The sequence below is a fragment of the Canis aureus genome, chromosome 2, assembly GCF_053574225.1.
Source record: "Canis aureus isolate CA01 chromosome 2, VMU_Caureus_v.1.0, whole genome shotgun sequence".
Lineage (NCBI taxonomy): Eukaryota > Metazoa > Chordata > Mammalia > Carnivora > Canidae > Canis > Canis aureus.
Window position 1 is genome coordinate 3,930,962 of NC_135612.1, and position 24,651 is coordinate 3,955,612.

At 36.6% G+C, this 24,651-nt stretch overlaps 1 protein-coding gene and 1 pseudogene across 1 annotated transcript in view; one reads left to right on the plus strand and one right to left on the minus strand.

Annotated features, from left to right (window-relative positions):
* Positions 1-24,651, plus strand: part of FBXL17 (F-box and leucine rich repeat protein 17) — a 496,367-nt gene that overhangs the window by 24,490 nt on the left and 447,226 nt on the right. Inside the window, exons 2-3 of the mRNA XM_077861966.1 lie at positions 4,774-4,896; positions 8,364-8,621. Of these exons, the coding sequence (XP_077718092.1) occupies positions 4,774-4,896; positions 8,364-8,621 (381 nt within the window). The remainder of the gene's footprint in view (positions 1-4,773; positions 4,897-8,363; positions 8,622-24,651) is intronic.
* Positions 20,182-20,658, minus strand: LOC144292143 (U6 snRNA-associated Sm-like protein LSm8 pseudogene; annotated as a pseudogene).

Sequence of the window (24,651 nt, forward strand, 5' to 3'; positions counted from 1 at the left end):
GGGAACAACAGAAAGAGAGGGCCAGATAGGCTCCACTGAGTGGAGATGCGCATGTGGGGCTGGATCCCAGGACCCTGGGGTCATGACCCGAGCTGAAGGCAGCTGCTTAACCAGCTGAGCCACCCATGTGCCCCTCCTTACATTCTTAGAGGCCCATTTTCTTGGTTCTCTGGTTGGAAAGATGGAATTTCTCTGCGCTAGAGTTGCCTCTGCTGCTATTACCTTTGTGTAACTGGGACTACTTTTATTTTTTTTATTAAAAGATTTATTTATTTATTTAATTTTGGTGGAGGGGCAAATGGAGGAGAGAGAACATCCCAAGGAGACTCTCCACTGAATGTGTAATCAGAAGTGGGGCTTGACTCCGTGACCCTGAGGTCATGACCTGAGCCAAAACCAAATAGTTGGATGCTTAACCAACTGAACTGCCCAGGTACCCCTGGGGCTACTTTAATGGTGATGTGTTAAGAAATAAGTAGTAAGGGGATGCCTGGGTGGCTCAGCGGTTGACCGTCTGCCTTTGGCTCAAGGCATGATCCCAGGGTCCCGGGATCGAGTCCCACATCGGGCTCCCTGCAGGGAGCCTGCTTCTCCCTCTGCCTGTGTCTCTGCCTCTCTATCTGTGTCTTTCATGAATAAATAAATAAAATCTTTTTTTGTTTTTTTGTTTTTGTTTTTTTTTAATAAATAAAATCTTAAAAAAAAAAGTAGTAAGGATTCCTTTCACACTCTTTGGTCCAGAGTTCTCTTTGCTGGTTCTGTTGTCCAGAAAGATGGTTTTTACGTACCTGCCACATTTCAGCTCTGTGACTGAGGCTGTATTTGGGACATGGCCAGCAGAGAGAAAAGAGAAAAGGGAAAGAAAAGAAAACCCAAAGTGAGGATTGTTCTCATATTCTTTATTTCACATTCTGTCCAGAAAGATAACTTTCTCTTGTATTTAAAACTACTTTTTAAAAATTTATTCATGATAGTCACACAGAGAGAGAGAGAGGCAGAGACACAGGCAGAGGGAGAAGCAGGCTCCATGCACCGGGAGCCCCATGTGGGATTCAATCCCGGGTCTCCAGGATCGCACCCTGGGCCAAAGGCAGGCGCCAAACTGCTGTGCCAGCCACCCAGGGATCCCTTTCTCTTGTATTTAAGTAGTGTCTTATGTATGCTTCCATACAGGGGCCATCCTGTTCCATGATGGGAGATAAAAGGGAAGAAAACCTCAGGAAACTCATTACTGTTATTGGCCATTCTTTAAGTTTTGGCTCACCTTCCCAGTCCATCTGTTATTAACCTTTTAGAATCCTGAGTTAACTGCTTTTTGTATGTTGTCCAGTGGTTTTAGTTGTCATGAGTGGGAATGTGAGGCTGGAGTGGGCTTAAGTCCATCTTTGCCAGGGATTCTTATGCTTTTTTTTTTTTTTTTTCTCACTAGGTCCTTGGAAGAGGAATGATAGTTGTGAAGGGAAGGCAATTATTTTCCCCAGGTTGAAGATTTAAGCTTAGTAGAGATTTTAGCTTAGACGTCTACAACTTTTGGCTGCACAGAGGTTTACCATTTTAGGTCATAGTTGTGATAGGAATCATTTATATACTGCTTACTCTGTTCCAGACCTTGTTCCCAAAACTTTATTTATACTCTTTTGGTCCTCTCAGTAACTCTATCAGGTCAGTAGTGTATTATCTTCATTTTTTAAAAAAAGATTTTATTTATTTATTCGAGAGAGAGAGAGAAAGAGAGGCAGAGGGAGAAGCAGGCTCCACGTGGGGAGCCCAATGTGGGACTCGATTCCAGGACTCTGGGATCACACCCTGAGCCGAAGGCAGATGCTCAACTGCTGAGCCACCCAGGCATCCCTATTATCTCCATTTTAAAAATGAGGAAATTGGGGTGTCTGGACAGGTCAGTTGGTTAAGCATCTGTCTTTGGCTCAAGTCATGATCCCAAGATCTGGGATTGAGCTCTGCATCAGGCTCCCTGCTTAGCAAGGAGTCTGCTTCTCCCCCTGCCTCTGCCCCTCCTCTCCACATTCTCTCTCTCTCTCTCTCTCTCTCTCTCTCTCTCTCAAATCTTAAAAAGAAAATAAAGATAAGGAAATTGAAGTACAGAGAGGTTAGGTAATTTGTGCAAGGCTACATAGATAATAAATGATGGGACCATGATTTAAACCTAGCATAATACAATTTAGTGTTTTTTTTTTAAGTTCATGAGACACACACACACACACACACACACACACACACACACACACACAGGCAGAGACACAGGCAGAGGGAGAAACAGGCTCCATGCAGGGAGCCTGACATGGGACTTGATCCCGGGTCTCTAGGATCAGGCCCTGGGCTGAAGGCAGGCGCTAAACCGCTGAGCCACCCAGGGATCCCCAACAATTTAGTGTTAGAGCACATGGTCTTGTTGAAATTTTCACTTAGTATTATGGAAATTTTCATATACAGAGCAAAATAGAAAGTACTATAATGAACCTGCCCCTTGCTATGTATCATTCAACCAATTTTAATAGTTTTCAATATTGGCCCTTTCTTGTTTCTTTCACTAACTTTTTTTGCTTTTGATTAATAACTGAACGCAAATTCTAAATATCATTTAAGGTAAAAACACTAAGGTATCTAAATTAAAATGCACAATAGCTTTTAAAAATATAACTACAGTATGAATATAATCAATATAATGAAAACTTAAAAAGTAAAGACTAATTTTCTTTAACTCGTCTAATATGTATTTTGTGTTCAGTTTAATGTGATTGTCTCAGAAGAATTTTCTTATAGTCAGTTCAGTTCCGGATCTCAATATGGTCTACACATTTTATTTGTTGATACATACACACACACATATATATATTTTTTAATATTTTATTTATTCATGAGACACATAGAGAGGAGCAGAGACCCAGGCAGAGAGAGAAGCAGGCTCCATGCAGGGAGCCTGATGTGGGACTCGATCCTGGGACTCTAGGATCACACCAAAGGCAAAGGCAGATGTTCAACCACTGAGCCACCCAGGCGTCCCTGTTGATACATATATTAATTGTAAAAATTTATACTGGTCCTAACCCTTAACCTAGCCATCTTTTTGTGATTTTAGCTATTTATTTATTTAAGAGCTAGAGACAGCATGAGCATGGGGGAGAGGAGGGGAGAAGCAGACTGCCTGCCATGTACGAGAAGCCCAACTTGGGGCTTGATCTCAGGACTCCGATACCATGACCTGAACCAAAGGCAGATGCCTAACCAACTGAGCCACCCAGGCACCCCGATTTTAACTTTTTTTATTATTTTTAAATTTTTTTAGATTTTATTTATTTATGTATTTATGAAAGACACAGAGAGAGGCAGAGACACAGGCAGAGGGAGAAGCAGGCTCCATGCAGGGAGCCTGATGTGGGACTTGATCCTGGGACCCCAGGATCAAACCCTGGGCAAAAGACAGGCGCCAAACCACTGAGCCATCCAGGGATCCCCGAATTTAACTTTTTAAAACTCTGAAAATTAAGCCTCTTATTTTAGAATAGTCTTAGAAAATTTGCAAAGATAGTAGAGTTCCCATATATTCCTCAGCTACTTTCAATTTTCCCTAATTTGATTATCTTCCATTATTACCATTGTACATTTACCAAAACCGTGAAATCAGTATCAGTATAGTTTTTCTGTTGCTGTTCTTTTTCTAATTCAGGATTGTATTAGTTGTCCTTTCTCTTTCTTCTCTTCTGGTCTGTGATAGGTTCTAAGTCTTTCCTCATTTTTCTGACTCTGAATTTTTTGAGGAGTTGTTTTTAAAAATTTTTTAAAAGTATTTTATTCACTTATTTGAGAGAGAGCACGCGCATGCACAAGCCAAAGGAGCAGCAGGCAGAGGGAGAGGGAGAAGCAGGGTCCCTGTTAAACAAGGAGTCTGATGTGGGGTTCAGTCCCAGGACTCTGGGATTATGACCTGAGCCGAAGGCAGACACCTAACTGACTGAGCTACCCAGGTGCCCCTGAGGTGTTCTTATTAGGATTTTGTAGGATGTCCCATCATTAACATATATGACTTTTTTCTCAGGATTTGATTGGGGTTGTGAATTTCTGGAAAAAAATTATAGAGGTAAAGCATCTTTCTTACGATTTATTTTCATTATTTCAAAAAATTATATAAAAGTTCACAAGATTCCAAGGTCAAAACTGAAAAGCTATCTATCTTTAAATTAGTGTTACTTTGATCCTTTTTCCTCTACTTTTTTCTCCCTTCCCCTAAAGGTAAGCATTTTTACTAGTTTTTGGCTTCTCCTTCCCATCTCTCTTTTTTTTTAATACTGCCAAACTCTTTTTCTCTCTCTTTTGCTTTCCCACCCCCCACTTTTTACATAAAAGGTGATATTTAGCACATATTCTTTTTTAAAAAATATTTATTTATTTATTTACTCATTTATTTATGAGAGAGAGAGAGAGAGAGGTAGGCAGAGACACACAGGCAGAGGGAGAAGCAGGTTCCATGCAGGGAGCCCGACGTGGGACTTGATCCCGAGTCTCCAGGATCATGCCCTGGGCCAAAGGCAGGCGCCAAACTGCTGAGCCACCCAGGGATCCCCTTTAGCACATATTCTTAACTCTTATACCATACTTCCTCTTCAGGACACATTCCCTAATAATGATTTTTCTAATAATGGCCCTTGTATTCAAGATGGTTTTCTGTTTTAAAATGTTCTTTTTTCCTAATAAAAACCTTTTCCAGTGTCTTTAAAGTGTTTAGCACATATTAAATGGTTCCCCTTTTATTCACAGATATTTTCCAATTTATCCCTGGATGAGCGTTGCCTTTCTGCCTCATTGGTTTGCAAGTACTGGCGTGACCTTTGTTTAGATTTCCAGTTTTGGAAGCAGCTGGATCTTAGTAGTCGTCAGCAGGTATGGAATCTAATTCTGAGAAACACTCACTTTGACCTATTAAAAGAATATCTTTATTTCTCTTCAGAAGTCACTTCTTTTAATGTTGTAGTTTTTCAAGATGGTTCAAGTGATTATAATTTATAATTCCTTGCTATAGTAATTTTTGTGTGTGCATTATGTTAAAGCTAGGTTCTTGTGGTGGAGAAGATATGTTTTAATGTGGATTGGTAATTTTGGTTTACTTCTTAATCCTCTTTGTCTAAATCCTCTATATCTTCTCCCTTTTTTCATTACCTTCAAAGAAAGTTATTAAACTTTTCCCCATTTTTTAGAGGGGTTATATCATGAATATTAGTTTAATAGTAGAAAATAATGGCAAGTGTTTATATAATGGTGCTGATATGGCATATACTGTTCTCTGGGCTTTACATATACTAAAGCATTTGATCCTTGTAACAATGTTATGAGTCAAAACTATCATTATTCCTTTTAATCTATTATTATTATACTATTAATAATAGTATCCTTATGCTATTGTTGTAGGTAAATAAATATTCTTGTACAGTTGTTATAATTGAAAAAATAGAAGCAAAATGGACTAAGATATCTTGCTTTAATTTTCCAATCCTCCCTATTGCCTGGCTGCCCAATGTGTTTATATGGTGGCATAAATTAGAAAAAAAGAGCTAATAGTGTTAATTGCAAACAATTTGTTGGGCTTGTTGGATTCTTCTTTAGACTTGGTTGTTAGTACTTGGCATTGGAAATACATAAAATATCCAATAAGAATAGGATTTTATTGGAGTATTGAACCTGCTCTAAACCCTTCCAGGATATTTTTAGGTAGTGGTGCTGGTACATGCTGAACAACTGGCTTTCAGAAACAAACAGAAAGCTGTGTTTTATGGTATTTGCTAGTTTTTTGGTGCAAATGTTCCACCATAGCCAATTTCAGGCTACTAATGTGATATCACTGTGTACTGATGTCACTGACTTGGAAAGAGGTGCACATTACAGGCTCTTGTGAGTTGGTACAAGCCAACTTTAGCACACCACTGGTGGTAGTGTATGTGTATATAACTATATGCTTTAAACAAAATAAGCAAATTCCTGAGCATTGTATGTAAGTTTTCTTTTTGTTTTTCCGCCTCATTGGTTGGAGGTTGAAATAATTACAGAATTAGTCATTTCCCTGCCTGGGTCCATGAAATTTGTATCTAAGAAAATGGTGAGTATTTAGTTAGTTGTGGCTGGTAGAGTGGAAAGAAGTAATGTGAAATAATGCATTGGCTCTTTCCTTCATTAGGCTTGGATATCTGAGCTATTTGTTATAAACTCAGACTAAGAATAGCTTTTCACCTCTACTGGTACTTAGGTCTGGAGATGAAAAAAGAAAAAAAAAATAGAAGGAGAGGTATGTCAGAGTTGTAGCTTTGAAGGTAACTGTCTGCAGTTTGCTTTTTCCAGCAAGCATAAAGGCAGTTGCAAGTTTGGCTCTTCCTCTTATAGCTCCTGAACATTCCAGTTCTTTCCTTCTTCTGTTCTAAATTTCATCACATGCATTTTCTTTCACCATTATTTGTACTCAGGGGACTTGAATAATATTAACTTTCCTTTCTTTTTTCTTTTTCCTTTTAATTGAAATTTACCTGATGCACAATGTTACATTAGTTTCAGGTGTACAACATAGTGATTTGACAATTCTGTATGTTATACTGTACTTATCACCGTATAATGCTACTGCCACACCATTGACTATATTCCCTGTGCTTTACCTTTCATCTTGATGTCTTATTCATGTCATCACTGGGTAAGGAATATGTAGAGGTTGATTTTTAAAGTATGTTTAAAATTCAGATGGCCACGTAAATTTTTTACTACATGAATTTTAAGCTTACTTATATTTAGTTTTGAGTTTTCTGATAAGAACTATTTGATATGGACATCTGTATGTAATCTTTGATGTGCTCATAAGAAAAATGATATATTTTCTAAGCCATAGATTAGTTATATATGAGGTAATATTCTTTTTTTTTTTATGAGGTAGTATTCTTAAAGAAGCAGTAAAACAATTAAAGTTTATATTTTGTGGTACATATCATCTAATTTGGTTAAGTATTATAAGTTACAATTCATATAGCATGATAAGAGATATACACTATTTGATGAATTAAAAATAAGAACAAAATGTTTAAAATCTCAGTACAGTTTTGTTTATGGGGAGTTTTTGGTGAGTTTGAAAGTTAAAGTAACCTTCCTAGTAAGGAATGATCTATATCTTTGGCTTTTAATGGAAACTAACACATATATTCTTGCTTGGTGTTTTTCCACACCACTTCTGACACCACATGTGTGGAATTATTTTTGTTCTCACAGATTCTCTGTTAACACCTGGGTGTTCAACAGTTCAGTTCAATTCTGAAATTAACTCCTGGGGGTAGTGCAAAACCTCACAGGTTATTGGCTTAGTCCCATAAGACTGTCCCCACTTCATAGGCCAGTCAGTCACAAGTCCCAGGAGTCATCTGTACTTCTCACTAACCAGCTGTAAATTCAGGAGTCCCCTTGACCTTTTCCCCAGGCTTGATAATTTGCTAGAAATACTTACAGAACTCAGAAAAATACTTATGTCTACTGGTTTATTGTAAAAGATACAACTCTGGACTGACCAGATGGAAAAGATACATAGGACAAAATAAGCAGGGGAAGAAGATGTAGAGCTTCCATTCCGTCTGTGGGCATGTCACCCTCCCAGCACTTGAAGGTGTTCACAAATCCAGAAGCTCTTCGAATCTCAGTGTTCAAGAGTTTTTATAACCCAGTCTCTAGCTCCCCTACGCTCCTAGGAAGTCAGGGGTTTGGGGCTGAAAATGACCACCTTCTAATCACATGGTGTTTGGTCTTTCTGGTGACCAGACCCCATTCTGATGCTGTTCGGGGAGCCCCAACTTAAGCTGCTTCATTAGTATAAACTCCAATGTGGTCAAAATGTATGGGGCTTGTTAGGAATAAGAAAAGACATTCCTCTTAATCAGGAAATTACAAGAGTTATAGGAGCTCTGTTCCAGGGACTGGAAGCAAAGACCAAGTATGTATTTTCTATTATACCACAGTTCTTGTTAGGCTTTATTTTATTTATTTTTTTGAGATATCCATTTATTTGACAGAGAGAGAGAGAGAGAGAAAGAGAGAGAGAGCACGAGTGCACAAGCAGGGGTAGTGGTGGAAGGAGAAGCAGGCTTCCCACCATGCAGGGACCCAATGTGGGGCTCGATCCCAAGCCCCTGGGATCATTATCTGAGCCCAAGGCAGGCACTTAACTGACTGAGCCACCCAGGCACCCCTTATTATGCTTTGATATTAAATAAGAAGGTTTCCTTTGATTGTGCTATTATATTATTTACTAGGGAAAATTTAATTAAAGAATAGAAAGTAAGTTTCACTTGCAGCAAAGTTTAAATTTATTGCTTTTTTTCCTCTCATAGGTCACTGATGAATTATTGGAAAAAATTGCATCAAGAAGTCAGAATATAATTGAAATCAACATTTCTGATTGTCGCAGTATGTCTGATACTGGCGTATGTGTTCTAGCATTTAAGTGTCCTGGACTTCTTAGGTATACAGCCTACAGGTGTAAACAGCTTTCTGACACTTCTATTATTGCGGTTGCCTCTCACTGTCCTTTACTTCAGAAAGTTCATGTAGGCAACCAGGACAAACTTACTGATGAAGGACTCAAACAGGTAAATTTTAGCATCTATAAAATGATTTTACTCTGATTAACTAAAAATGTTTGCTTGAAGCTATGCCTTAAAAGATTATTATGTTAAAAATAATGTGCAGAGACTAAAATAAGCCATCTTATTTTTCTCTTGTATCCATGAATGTCTTCTTTAGTAAACTAGAGTGTCAGGGTCATAACTGATAAATTAACTTTGTTGTGTTTTATAGTGTATTTGTGAACTTCTGTGACAAACTGTTTATTAATTTATTCATTTGTTACTTAAATTTTACACCAAATTTTCCTTCAGGTACCAATGGTGTACAGTTTGGGTCAGCATGAGGTTTTAAAAATTTTAATTTACCTTTTATGTTACTAGATGATACAATTATGTGCTTTAAAATGTATGTTGTAAGGCATAAATGGAAGTCTAAATTAAAAGAGTATAAAATGAAATAAAAGGTAGGAATCACCTATATTTAGAACAATAATTTGATTTAAAATACTATTATATAAGTATTTTCTCTTTGATGCACTTCTTTGGAAATGGCATTTAAGATTTCTTGTCTCAGAGTGGATTATTCATTCAGTAAATATTCAATGGATTCTGTATGCCAGGCCCTGAATTTGTGAATATTGTGAATATTTAGTAATTCTCCCACTATTGTATTGGGTGCTTACTGTATTTTAACATTTAACCCTTGAAATAACTTTGTGAAATAGTTAGTGTTAAACTTATTTTGAATTAAGGCTTAGAGAGATTAATTAACTTGCTTGATGTTTAGCAAATGATGGAGCTGGGATTTAAAGCCTAGATTCTTCAAAATCTCTTCCATCTTTCCACTGTTCCACTCTAATAGACTAAAAGACCTTCTCTAAGATCTTGAATAAAGGGGCTTGCTCTTTGATAGTAGAGGCCGTGCACCTTTGCCATTCTACTTACCATTGCTTTTGGCAAACACTTTTGGAAGAAAGAACTGATAATTTCATTTAAAAACTTTGTTAGGATTAATGTTTAAATTTAGAATTGGAGTGCAGTTCTTACATTTCCCAATAAAAGTAGAGTATCAGTGAAGTCCTAGATTTAAGTTTGATCTGAGATGAACTTAGAAATAAATGAAGATTCCTAAATTTAAATACTATAGATTAATCAAAAGCTCAATATTAGAAGAAATCTTGGAATATTGTATCCTAAATAGTACTGGGTGTGTCAGTCCAATTTATATATTATGAATGCTAAAATGTATATGGGAGCCTATTTTGTCTGCAAAGGGAAATTGTGCAGTAACAGTGTTACTTGTTTTAATATTTGTCCTAATCCATTTCTGTTATATATAGGATTACTCACTAGCAATATGAAGCTCTTAAATGTATTACAACAAATTAATCTTTAATGGGGAAATTCTAAATTTTACCAACATGGCATGGTTTTTTTGTGATGGAAAAGTCCCAGCAAATTATATTTCACAATGAATCATTTTTAAAGTTCTCTGTATTTATTAAGAAACGGACTCAATTTTGTTATGTATTTAAATAAGATATAATATGGATAGGTACCAGTCGAGCAGATTATTAAGGGTGTCCTTATAAGAATAAGACCATAGTTATGGTTAAAATAGATGGAAAAAAAATCCCTAGAGGAACTACACTTAAATATGCCAGTCAAGTATCATGAATTTATCCATCTTTACAACTTTGAGATTAATTATGTTAAATCTTTGCTAGAATGTAAGGTATTTTGAAACCCATTAATTTATGATAGATTAGATGTTTGCTTCAGATTTTCATGTTTTCTGAATTAGTTATATATGAAGTAATAATCTGATAAAAGTAGTAAAACAATCTAAATTTTTTCATCCATAAGTAATTTTAAATAATTAAATTACATTAAGTAATTATATAAGAACCTCATTGCAGTATACTTTCCTATACATGACACTTTCCTATACACAGTGTATTATATACTGTAGCAGAGTGTGTCCTATTTCAGCTTCTTTCTTCTGATGGAATAGTGTTGTGGTATAGTAGAAAGAGAATGGCTTTCATTTATACATAAAATAGAATAAAAATTTTATGAAGCAATACATAGCATTATATGCACATTAATATTTTTTGTTCTATATTATGTTATATAAATGTTGGCCTTGACTCAGTAAATTTACTTCAAGTCCCATTGATGTTTGGTGAGCTGTGCTGTGGCATATGCTATAGTTTTAGTGAACTAACAATTTAGAAATATATAACAAAGTTCCAAAAGACTTAGAATGGAACTGTTCATAATTGATGGCTTTTCCTGCGATCATTTTTTCTTTTTTACTCAAACATAGCATTTGATTGAATTGTTGATCCTGCAGTTAAAGTTGCAGGGTTTTAAGGTTTTTTTTCCCTCTTCTGTTGTAAAAACTGACAAATGTTTTAGAATGGTATGCATATATTTTATTGATAATATCTTTTTTTTAAAAAAAGATTTTATTTATTTATTAATGAGAGACACAGAGAGAGAGGCAGAGGCACAGAGGGAGAAGCAGGCTCCATGCAGGAATCCTGACATGGGACTCGATCTGGGGTTTCCAGGATCACACGCCGGGCTGAAGGCGGCGCTAAACTGCTGAGCTACCCGGGCTGCCCTGATAATATCTTTAAAGTATATTTCCATCATAACAACTATAATTTTAATTGACTTTAGCAAATACATGAAATGTATTTTTGAGTTCTATATGTTTATAAAAGTAGTTATATAAAGTATTTCAGTGTGGAGTTCTAATGGATTTAAATTTTATTATTTTAATTATTGCATTCTCCTTAACAGTGTTTCTAAAACTTATGTGAAGCACCTAAATATCAGACTGTTTTTGGCTGAACAATATATTCTTTGTGAAATACCTCCTTGAAATCCATAAAAATAACTCCCAAGTAATTTTACCAGTGGAATGTATCTGTCATATACATCTTATAAAAACTACAATCACATATGTGATAGGGGAAAGCACTAAATATTAAGAGTAATAAACTCTGAGTTTTTCTAGTATTTCATTGCCATGGAACACTTGCCAGGAAGAAGAGATAGACATAGCTACAGTATTCAAAGAAATCTAAGGATTTATATCCATTAAGTTACTATTTTATGTGACTACTTGTATTTAATCTTAGCTATTTAATACCTCAATACAATTCATGGATTTCTGTAGAAATTTGGAAATCGTCACTATAGATATCTTCTCAGATTAAAATGGCGCCCAAATAATAAATGTTGCATTAGTAAATTTATCTTGCTTTATTATGAGTTTTTAGGTCTTTAAATATAAATATTTAATATTTATATTTAATATCAGTGTGTAGGCAGTTCCAAATCCTCCTCAAGAGAAACATCAAAAACAAGCAGACACTTTTAGAACCAACTTTGCCAGAACTCTGGAAAAATGTCTGTACTTTCCAGCAACTAAAGCAAATGTTGAACCAAGGAAAAGACAGTTGAAAAATGGTAGGAAGGCTTTGTGGCATTTTTACTTGTCTGTGTCCCCCACCCTCCCCAGCTTGGCAACAGTCTTGAAGGTAGCAGCCTGGTTCCAGAGGGAGCAAAGCAGAGCTTATTAAAAAGTATCATCTTTGCCTATTCTAACCTGTCTGGGAGTTTCTTGAAGGATTGATGCAAGGTGCTTATATCTGTTTCACCTAACTGAGGCTGGAGAAGCAGTGGGCATTAACTGAAATATGGTAAGGCAAACAAAAACTGCAGATCCTCATGACAAAAGATTATGGCTGAGTCTTACCTTAGACCTGAGAAGAAAAGCCAGGGAGAGCATTTCTTTGGGAAATTAGGGTAGTCAAAGTGCCAGTGTATACAGGGGAATTTAGAAAACCACATGTATACCCAAGGTAGGACTCATGCTCAGGAAATATTTGAGAAACCCTTAAGCTTTCCCTGGCTCTTCTCTTGGCTTGATGCAGGTAGTGACAGCCAAGACAGCATTGTACATATCATGGCTAAGTGTTGAAGGAGTACCGCAGCACAGAACTAGTCTAGTCTAAGAAACATGTTTTTTTTGTTTCTTTCTTTTTTTTTAAGCTCTTTGTACTCAAGGAAATACCAGTCAAAACAGTGGCTGAACATAAGCCAGTTATATATGATTTCTTTGATAATTATAGAAAGAGAAGGGTGAGAATCTGATTTTTAAAGTTACCATGTTATAATATACCATAATACTTGAATGTCCGGGTTTCACCACCAACAAAAGCACAAGGTTATGCAAAAAAAAAAAAAAAAAAAAAACCAACCAACCAAACAAACAAAAAAACCAGGAAAGAATGGCTCACCCAGAGGAAAAAATAATTGATAGAAACCATTCTTTTTTTTTTTTAAGATTTTATTTTTATTTATTTATTCATGAGAGACACAGAGAGAGGCAGAAACACAGATAGAGGGATAAGCAGGCTCCATGCAGGGAACCTGATGTGAGACTTGATCCTGGGACTCAAGGATCACATGCTGGGTGGAAGGGAGGCACTCAACCACTGAGCGACCCAGGCATCCCATATAGAAACCATTTTTGAGGAAGTCCAGACATTGAACTTTGTAGGAAGATATTTTAAATCAATTATTGTAAACATTGTACAAGAGTTAAAGGAAAGCATGGACAAACAACTAAAAGTTCTGGAAACTGAAAGAATTCTAGAGAAAATGATGTATGAAAAAATTGAGAATAATCAGTAAAGATCCTAGAAATAATACAGAGGAACTAAATAGTAATTCTGGAGTTGAGAATTATAAAGTTTGCTAGAGGAATGCAACGTCAAATGTGGGAAGGCAGAAGAAACAATCTGTGAACTTGGAGATAGGACAAAATGAATTATTGCAACTGAGAAGAGAAAGACAAAAGAATGAAGAAAAGTCAGTAGAGCCTAAAGGACCTGTAAGATCCCATAAAGGAGAACATAATTTGCATTATTGTAGTCCCAGAAGGAGAAGGGAGAGAGAAAGAGGCAGGAAGAGTATTTGGAGAAATAATGACCAAAAGTATCAAATTTGATGAAAGACATGCATCTATATATCTAAGAAACTCAACTCCAAGCAGGTTAATTTCAAAGAGACCTACAATGCGACACATAAAAATTGTCAAAAGTCAAAGAGAAATAGAGAATCTTGAAAGCAGCAACAAGAGCAGTGACTCCTATAGTGTACAAGGGATCCTTAGTAAGATTAATAATTGATTTCTCATACGAAAACATGGAAATCAGAAAGCAATGGACTCACATCTCTAATCTATCTATCATCTATCTATCATCTATCTATCTATCTATCTATCTATCTAAGATTTTATTTACTAGAGAGAAAGAGAGAGAGAGCTTGAGCAGGGGGAGGGGCAAAGGGAAAAAACAGACTCCCCACTGAGTGGGGAGCTCAATGTGGGGCTTGATCCTGGGATTCCAGGATCACAACCTGAACTGAAGGCATATGCTCAACTGACTGAGCCACCCAGGTGCCCCTGGACTGATGTATTTAAGTGCTAAGAGAAAAAATATCAACCAAGAATTCTATATCTGGCAAAACTGTTCTTCAAGAATGAAGACAACAATAAGATATTTCCAGATAAAAAATGAAGGAACTTAGCCTAGCTAGTTCAGTTGGTAGAACATATATGATTTTTAATCTTGGGGTTGTAGGTTTGGGTCCCACTGTGGGTATAGGGATTACTTAAAAAAATTAAAAAAAAAATCTTAAAAAATACATTGAGGGAATTCACTGTTAGGAGACCTGTCCTACAAGAAATGCTAAAAAAGGAGTCCTTTAGGCTAAATAAAAAAGACACTAGCTAGTAACTGAAAGCTGAATGAATAAAAAAATAACATGATAACTGCATAGGTAAATATAAAAGATAGTTTTTCTTCACTTTTGGTTTGTGATTACTCATTTTTTCCTATGAAATTGAAAAAGAAGAACTATAGAGAAAATGGGTGAGACCAAAACTAGTTTCTCTGAAAATATTAATGACAAACCTTTCAGTAGTCTAAGGAAAAAAAAAAAGAGAAGCCTCAACTTACTAAATCAGAAATTTAAGTATGAACATTATCACCAACTTTATAAAAATAAAAAGGTTCTACAATAAAATGCTGAGCAGCTATACACCAGCAAACTGGTGTATATTCCTAGAAATACACAAATTACAAAAACCAACCCAAGAAGAAATAGAACATATGAATAGACCTACAAGTAAGGAAATTGAACCAGTAATAACAATCCTCCCAACAAAGAAAAGACAGAGACCAAATATTTGGCTTCCCTGGTGGATTTGCTCAAACATGTAAAGAATTAATATCACTCATCCTTAAACTCTTCGAGAATGTTTAAGAGGCAGCAGTACTTGCTAACTCCTATGAGGCCAGCATTACCCTGATTCTGAAGCCAGACAAGGACCAGAAAAGACAACTACAGAGCAATATCCTTAATGAGTATAAATGCAAAAATTCTCAACAAAATAGCAAACAGAAGCCAGCAGCATATTAGAAGTGATTTATCCCTTGATTGCAAGGGTGGGTTACCATATAAAAATCAATCTGATATACCACATTACTAGAATGGAGGAAGAAAAACTCAAAATCATTTTATTGGTATAGAAAATACATTTGGTGATTCCAGTACTTGTCCATAATAAAATCACTCAAAGTAGGAATAGAAGGATACTTTTTTTTTTCTTTTTAAAGATTTTATTTATTCATGAGAGACACAGAGGCAGAGACACAGACAGACGGAGAAGCAGGCTCCCTGCGAGGAACCCGATATGGGACTCAATCCCAGGACCCCGGGATCACGCCCTGAGCCAAAGGCAGACAGACAGACGCTCAACCACTGAGCCACCCAGGAGACCCTGATTTGATTTTCCACTGCATGTAAAAGTTATGCTTACACTTAATTGTAGTCTATTAAGTGTACAGTAACATCATGTCTAAAACAATAATGTACATACCTTAATTATCAAAAGCTACTTTTTAAAAAATTTTTATTTATTTATGATAGTCACACACACACACACAGAGAGAGAGAGAGAGAGAGAGAGAGATAGGCAAAGACACAGGCAGAGGGAGAAGCAGGCTCCATGCACCGGGAGCCCGACGTGGGATTCGATCCCGGGTCTCCAGGATCGGGCCCTGGGCCAAAGGCAGGCACTAAACCGCTGCGCCACCCAGGGATCCTAAAAGCTACTTTTCTTGCTGAAAACTGCTAACCATCATCTGAGCTTTCAGGGAGTCATAATCTTTTTGCAGGTGGAAGGTCTTGCCTCGATGTTGTTGCACTGACTAGGGTGTTGGTTGCTTAAGGTTGGGGTGGCTGTAGTAGTTGCTTAAAATAAGACAGTAGTGAAGTTTGCTGAATCAGTTGTTTCTTACTTAATGAATGGTTTCTCTGTTGCATGCGAGACTGTTTGATAGCATTTTACCTACAGTAGAACTTCTTTTGAAACTGGATTCAGTCCTCTCAAACCCTGCTGCTACTTTATCAGCCAATTTTATGTAATAGTCTAAATCCTTTGCTAAATCATTTCAATAATCTTCACAACATTTTTAGCAGGAGTAGATTTCATCTTAAGAAACCACTTTCTTAGCTCATCCATAGGAAGCAACTCTTCATCTGTTAATGTTTTATCATGAGATTGAAGCAATTCAGTCACATCTTCAGGCTCCCCTTCTCATTCTGAAGAAAGTATAAATGTATATCTCTATGATCTTGTATTTGGTCCTGATTTTTTACATGTGACAACTGAAGGACAAGCAATGTGAAAAACATGAACTGGACTTGATTAAAATAAAATTTTGTGTTTCAATAGATACTCTCAAGAGAGTGAACAGGCTACCCATAAAATGGAGAAAATATTTGCAAATCATATATTTGGAAAGAGTTTAATAATATCAGATCGACAAAACCCCTCCCCAAGAACTCAATTGAAAAATGAACAAAATACCTGAATAGACCTTTATCCAAGGAAGAGATACAAATGGCTCAACATCATTAGCCATTAGAGAATTGCAAATCAAAAGCAGGATGAGATACCACTTTACACCTACTCTGATGTAAATAAAGCCCAACATACCCAAAAAACAAATAACAAAGTGTTGCTTTGGATGTGGAGGAATTAGAACTTTGTACATTGCTGGTGGGAATGTAAAATGGTGCACCTGGTGTGGAATACATTTTGATGGTTCCTCAAAAGATTATACACAGAATTACCATATGACTCAGCAATTCCACCCTAAATATATACCCCCAAAATTGAAAACATTGACTGAAATAGCTACTTGTTTCTGTTAATTTTCATAGCAACGTTATTCATAAGAGTCAAGATGTGGAAACAACCCAGGTGTCCATTGAGAGATGAGTGAGTAAACAATAATAGAATATATGTAATGGAATATTATCCAGCCATTTAATGGAGTGAAATGCTGATGCAGGTTACCACATGAAGGAATCTTGAAAACATATGCATAGTTAGATAGGCAAGACACAAAGAACAAATGTAGTATGATTCTACTTATATAAAATACCTAAAATAGACAAATTCATAGAGATATAACATAGAGGTTTTCAAGGACTGGGGGAAGAAGGGAATGGGGAGTTGTTTAATGGGTAGAGAGTTTGGGGTGATGATAGTTTTAGAAATAGGTGGTGATGGTTGCCTAACACTGAATGTGATCAATGTCACTGAATTATATGCCTAAATATGACCAAAATGGCAATTTTTATGTTCTATATATTTTATCCCACTAAAGGAGAAGAGAAATACGTTTTTAGATTCTAGATTTATATAAGATAAAGGAAAATAGTCAATCTGTCCCTCTAATCTATCTTTATGTGTCCCAGTGATGTTCAGTCAGTTAGGGAATGAGCAGGTATGTATTGAGCATCTACCATGTATTAGGCATTATTTGTATATTCTAATTATATGTTCATATGTTTAATTTCTTTTTTGATTCACATCCACTCTATGAGTTAGGTGTTAATCCTTTTTTATAGATGAGGAAGCAGTTACAGAGAGATAATAAGTAATTTATCTGAGGTGAAGTAGTTAAGTGGTAGGACTGACATTCGTATCCAAGGGTGTCTTGTGTTCATACTAAATTGATTTAGTTCTTTCCCTCCACTTTTTAGATGATATGGCACATGTTTTTATCCCTATAATAATAATTAATGTTCATAAAAGAAGACTGAAAAACTAGAGGTCGTTGAAAAGCCTTTTTTAAAAATCAAAACTGTTATGTTTAATTAAAGGATATTTTAAGTATTCTCTTTCTAAATTAGAATCACAATTGGCAAAAGGAAGTATATGTATATATACATGTTGGGTGTTTTTTGTATATGCTACATTGTTTAATCTTCACAACAGCACGGGGGTGATATTTCAAGATGAAAAATGGAATCTCTTGTAAGTTAAGTAAGTTGCCCAAGTTCACATAGCTGGGAAGATGTGGAGCCAGTATTCTCTTTAAAATCTGCATGAGTCATATCATGTGGTATCATGTCCAGGATTTTTTAAAAAAATATTTGAGAGAAAGAGCACAAATCAGGGTGGGGGGGGGCAGAGAGAGAGAGAGAGAGAGAAGCAGATTCTCCACTGAGCGGGGATCCTGACATGAGGCTGGATCTCAGATCATGATCTGAGCTGAAGCAGACAGACACTTAACTCACTGAGCCACACAGGTGCCCCTCATATCTAGGATTTTAAGCTGCGATATCCAGTTCTAGAGAGTCCAATGACTAGAGAGTATTTTTCATCTATAACTAGAAATGTAGAGTCTTTATATAATGCCAAGAGGCTTCTTTTTTTCCTAGAAATTCATCTTTATAGCATTTCTGAAAATTCCCTTTGCATAGATCCTAATGAATACCTTTCTAATTGCTTCCATCTTTACCTATTAAAAATGATTAATAATGATATATAAACATTTCTTAAGCCCTTTAAAAATATTTTATTTATTTATTTATTCATGGGAGACACAGAGAAAGGGAGAGAGAGGCAGAGACACAGGCAGAGGGAGAAGCAGGCTCCACGCCGGGAGCCCGACATGGGACTCGATCCTGGGACTCCAGGATCATGCCCTGGGTTGAAGGCAGGCGCTAAACCACTGAGCCACCCAGGGATCCCCAGTGGCTTTGTTTAGAACATGATTTTTCCAGTACAGATCTTCATCGGCTTACTGTGGGATTATATTTGATGAACTGTTTGTAAATTGAAAATCCCCTTGCTTAGAACCCTTATATTAGCTTACAGTCGGGCAAAATCATGTAACACAAAGTTTATTTTATAATAAAGTCTTGAATATCTCATATAATTTATTAAAGTGAAAAACGGAATGGCTGTCGGGGTACAGAATGATTGTAAGTGTACAGGTCGTGTACCATCATGATTGTGTGGCCACTGGGAATTGCAGTTCCTGCTGCTGCCCTGTGTCAGGAGAGTCTATGCATATGGCAGGGCTGGAAAAAGATCAAAGTTCAAAATTCAAAGTATGGTTTCTACTGAACTCGTATTGCTTTCACACCGCCTCAAAGTAATCTTAAGTCAAACCAGCCTAATTTAGGGACCATACTTTTGTCTTACCCAAAACTCGTTCAACAGCAGCTTTTTATGGCTTGCTTTCACTGAATGAAAAATTATTCAACCTAGTTTTTATAGCAACAGCTTTCTTTTTTCTTCTCATTTAAGCCAGTTTATTTCTTTCTTTTTTTTTTTTTTTTAATTTTTATTTATTTGTGATAGTCACAGAGAGAGAGAGAATGAGGCAGAGACACAGGCAGAGGGAGAAGCAGGCTCCATGCACTGGGAGCCCGACATGGGATTCGATCCCGGGTCTCCAGGATCGCGCCCTGGGCCAAAGGCAGGCGCCAAACCGCTGCGCCACCCAGGGATCCCCCAGTTTATTTATTTCTTAATGTAATTATGTTATAAAAATTAGCAAAAACCAGTATGGGAACAAATTTCCCTACTTCTTGGCAGTTTTTTTCTTACTTTTATTGGCACTTGCTATTTCAGGGTGTTGATTTTTTAATGTGGTAAAATGCACATAACATTTACCATTTTAACCATTTTTAAGCAAACAATTCAGTGGCATTATGTTTATTTACAGTGTTGTGTAACCATCACCAATATCTATTTCTAGAGCTTTTTCATCATTTCAAAGAGTAATTCTATACCAATTAAACAATTACTTTGTATTATCCCTGCCTTTCTTCATCTCCCAGTAAGCTCTGCTTTGAGTTCTGTTTTTGTAAATTCTAGGTCTATTCTAGTTATCCTATAGAAATGGAATTATACAAGATTAATTATTACGTGTTTGGCTTATTTCACTTAGCATGTTTTCAAGGTTCATGTATGTTGTAGCATATAATAGTTTCATTTGTTTCCATGGCTGAATGATATGCCATTGTATGTATAAGCTACATTTTTTTTCTATTTGTTGATGGACACTTAATAGGTTCTGTGTTTTTAAAGTTAAGTTGGAAAATTTTTAATCACAATATTTCTTAGTTGAAACAGTGACAGAATTTTTGTGTATTGATGGTAAAATAGCATTTTTGTTGGTTTTTTTTCAAGGAAATGTAGAAATATTTTAATTTACATATCATATTACAATGAATCAATATGAAGTCAAAAGTCCAAAATTACATTCATAAAAATTCCATACATCATCCTCATTATAATCAGTTTCTATACAAAGATTTACAGATGTCCAATGTATGTAATTCTTCCTCAGTGTGCTATAGAGTTTAGAAGTTCTGCTCGAATATTCATTCCCCAAATCAAGCGCAGAATCTGTCTCTTTATCAATTTCTCCAATGACTGCAACATTGTCACCTCTTACGATGTATAACCCTAGCACCACTTGTTCTACTCCCTGTGAAGAGCTGAACACTCGTTCATGGCTTTCATCCAAAATCAAATTAATGGTCTGGTCAAACCCTTTCAGTGTTCCCACAATCATCCTTCCATCGGAAGTGATCACTGCGACGGTTCGGTTGATGTAGTTCTCCAGGGCGGACGTCATGATACTCGGGCCGACGCGCTGCGCCGCACCTTTGTTGGTTTTCTAAAAAAAATCTTTTCAATGTGTAATAGATTAATCCAATGATCATTCTGTATATGTTAAAATATATTATTCCATATATGAATTTTCATTTACTCTGAGTTTTAATTACATACCATTGCAATACAATGAAAAGTAATTAGTATTGGTACATATTTTGGGAGTTTATGTGGCATATTTTCATTGTATTGATTGGAATGTTTTTTAAAAAAGGCAAAGTTGAATGATACAAGTGTAGGGAAAATATTCAAATTTACGTCCTTAAAGTGGGTCAGATGAGTGGCATTTTGAAAAATTTGCCTTGCTTTCTTCCATATCTCATTGTCTGTGCTACTGTACTACTAATGATGAAACTAATGAGTCAAATTATAAAATTGTCCTTATGATTTTAGAAATATGAACAGATTTTATAAATATGAACAGCATACTACTGGGTGAAGTTGTTAAAAGACATGGATTGAATTTTATTAACTGTTCTTATTTGCACGTGTATAATAATTATAGTAACAGATTGGGAATGGAAGGTAGAAGGAATAACTTTCCTTATCTAGTGAAGGCAGCATATTTTAAAAATCTTTTCTTTATATTGGTTTTGAGCAACTTTTTTGCCTTTTTTTTTTTAAGATTTTATTTATTTATTCATGAGAGACACAGAGAGAGATAGAGAGAGAGAGAGAGGCAGAGATACAGGCAGAGGGAGAAGCAGGCTCCACGCAGGGAGCCTGATATGGGATTCGATCAAAGGACTCCAGGATCACACCCTGGGCTGAACACAGGCACTAAACCACTGAGCCACCCAGGGATCCCCTGGTGTCTGCTTCTAACCTAGTTCACCTCTCATAGGCCCAGGAGGGAATCCCTGGCTGGATCCAAGAGGTGATGGGCAAAGAGAAAGAAAAGGGGAGGCTGTAGGCAAGAGGAAGAAAAGCATGTGGCATTGGAAAACCTAATTTTGTTTTTATCCCATAACATTGTTGTGGTTTCAGGTGTCTAGATTCATTGTCCATTGAACTATGCTCTTCCTAAGGTGTTTGTTTTATTATAAAAATCACCTGGTGATAACAGATATTTTATTTTTTTTAATTTTTAATTTTTAAAATAAATTTCTTTTTTATTGGTATTCAATTTACCAACATACAGAATAACACCCAGTGCTCATCCTGTCAAGTGCCCCCCCCCGCCCAGTGCCCGTCACCCATTCACCCCCACCCCCCGCCCTCCTCCCCTTCCACCATCCCTAGTTCATTTCCCAGAGTTAGGAGTCTTTATGTTCTGTCTCCCTTTCTGATATTTCCCACACATTTCTTCTCCCTTCCCTTATATTCCCTTTCACTATTATTTATATCCCCCAAATGAATGAGAACATAAAATGTTTGTCCTTCTCCGATTGACTTACTTCACTTCACTCAGCATAATACCCTCCGGGATAACAGATATTTTAAAAAATATTTATTATTTATTTTAGAGAGAATGTGAGCAGGTCAGGGAGGGGCAGATGGAGAAGGAGAGAGAATCTCAAGCAGACTCCCCACTCAGTGTGGAGCTCTATGTGGGGCTCAGTCGCACAACCCTGAGATCATGACCTGAACTGAAACCAAGAGTTAGCTGATTAACCGACTGAGCCACCGAGGTGCCCCACAGGTGGCTTTTTAAAATAGATTCTCTTTTATAAATTCTCAAGGGTGGTGTGCAATATTTTAATTAAAATTTGAGATGGTGGGAAAATCATCTCCCAACATTGTAGAAAAGTTTGAAAAATACCTTTGGATGTTTGTGAGCAAATTTGTGAATAATCTTGGATGATTATTATAAAGAAGAAGAGAATGAATGAAGAGTAATCCACTTTCTATTTATTTTCTTCAGTCTATTTGTAATTCTGATTGCTGTTACATGTGAAAATGAACTATGGCTTCATGGGTGGATGGAGTGGATTCTTTCAAGTGACAGAGTGATCACAGCACCCTTTTATTAAACACTTTCCTTCAGGATTGACTAGTGGATGCCTTTGACACATGATTATTATTCATGTTACAGAGGGTTTTCTATCACTATTCATCTGACTTTTACCTTTCATAGTTACCCAGATACTGAACTGATGTTGGTAAAAATTCAGAACCTCTTAAATGATACACTTGTGTTCTATGTCTTAGGTCCATAAGACCATTTACTTGGGTGAAGAGTGAGAGTTAGGATTCATACTTGGCATGAGTGCCAGATTGAGTAGCAATGAAGGGCAGGCTGAGTGAGAATGGAGAGATATGGTTGGAGCTAAAATTCCACAAAGTTGATAATCTCCATTACCCGGAAGGGCCCTCAGGCAGCAGTTTTCTGTATTCAACCAAGGTAAGTGGTGATATTCATCTAGTCAACATCAAGCAGATAGGTATTTTTATCTGATGATGAGTAGTTATCATTTCAGAGTGTTCTGTGGTAAGGTACAAGGTAATTATGGAGATAATTTTGAGGTGTTTGTAGATCCTTTAGGTACTGATTTTTGTTGGGATAAGAATTAATGGGGGTAAACTATTTACTTGATACAGCAGGAGATGGATTATAATTTAGGGTTTCCTACCTTGGCACTGTTCCTGTGGAGGTTTCTTCTAATGGGTTTCTGCTCTGGCAGGTTATTTTTCTATGTCTACCCCTTTGCCTCTCCAATTTTGGGGACAGCAGTTTTCCTTGTAACCTCACTTCTCTAAGAAGAGTTGTTGATTTTTCAGTTCAACTTTTTACTTGTTGTTAGTATGGAGTAGTGACTTCTAAGTTCCTCACATGGTGGCCTGGAAGCTTCAGGTTGATTTTTATTTTTATTTTTAAAGGCATTACCATTACTGTATGATGATCTTGATCTTGTTTACACTCAGTTTTTCCTTTAATATGATATAGTTGTGGAAAGTCCAAGGTTTCTAACTTGAGTAATCTAGAATAGGCCTTATACTGGGGCTTGGTTCTTACTCCATAGTACCACCTTTTTGGTATCTTATTTGGTCACCAGGGCTCATCAGGTAGGGCCAGAGCTTCAGTGTCTCAAGCACTGTCTTTCTGAATAGAGAATTCCATATTTAAAAGAGTTATATACTGCTTCTGTGGTTTTTAGGTAGAGGACTAATTGAAATAAATTTAGGGCATGCTGACAGGGATATTCATGTAGGCTTTGGTTGATGTCTTCTGAATGTTTTCTGTGGACGATGGACAAGATAGTTGTAGCACTGAGAGATCTGAACAACATTAGCAAAACTGGGAAATATACCTGGTAAAATGATTGATTCTCCAATGACTGGATAGTCTGGAACCTTAGGATATTTATGGTTGGGGTAATGTAATTAGTTCAGATAGGCCTATTATGCTCAGTGATGATATCTAAAATAGACTATCAGTTTCTGCAGTGAGAATAAATGACAGTAATTATTCCCTGAGGCACGCTTTTCTGATAAGTTTCTGGGGCTCTCCTGCTGCTAATGTCTGTTGAAGCCATCCACATCATTCTTATTTGCGTGTGGCTATCCATGTAGCTCCTACTTATGTGGAAAGTCACTTGTTTGTATATAAATCCACCAGAGAGACTTGCTAAAGTCAAAATACCAGGTAATCAGCCTAGGTCTTTCTCGAAGGCTTCAGTGGTGTGACTTACCTGTGTTAACCTGAGACTCTGACAACTTGTCTGCACAAACTAATGGCCTTAGACATTAAGCCCCCCCGCCCCCCCCGATACTTCGTTCACTGCTCCTGTATAGATTCTGTTGTATTTTTCAGTGATCTGGTTGGTGTGCTAAGTGTTGAGGCCTCCTTACTTCTTAGGATCTGAACAAATTAACAAGAGAAGGGAATAGGGATGGAGTTGTCAAATCAACTTTATTACTCAGAAAGGCTAGATTGGAGAATATTGCTTAGAAATAGAGTTAAATGGGCTTGTTAACTCAACTCTGGAATTTGTCTGGCAGACTCACTCATCAGCTAAGCCAGACCAGCAGAGTGGCCTG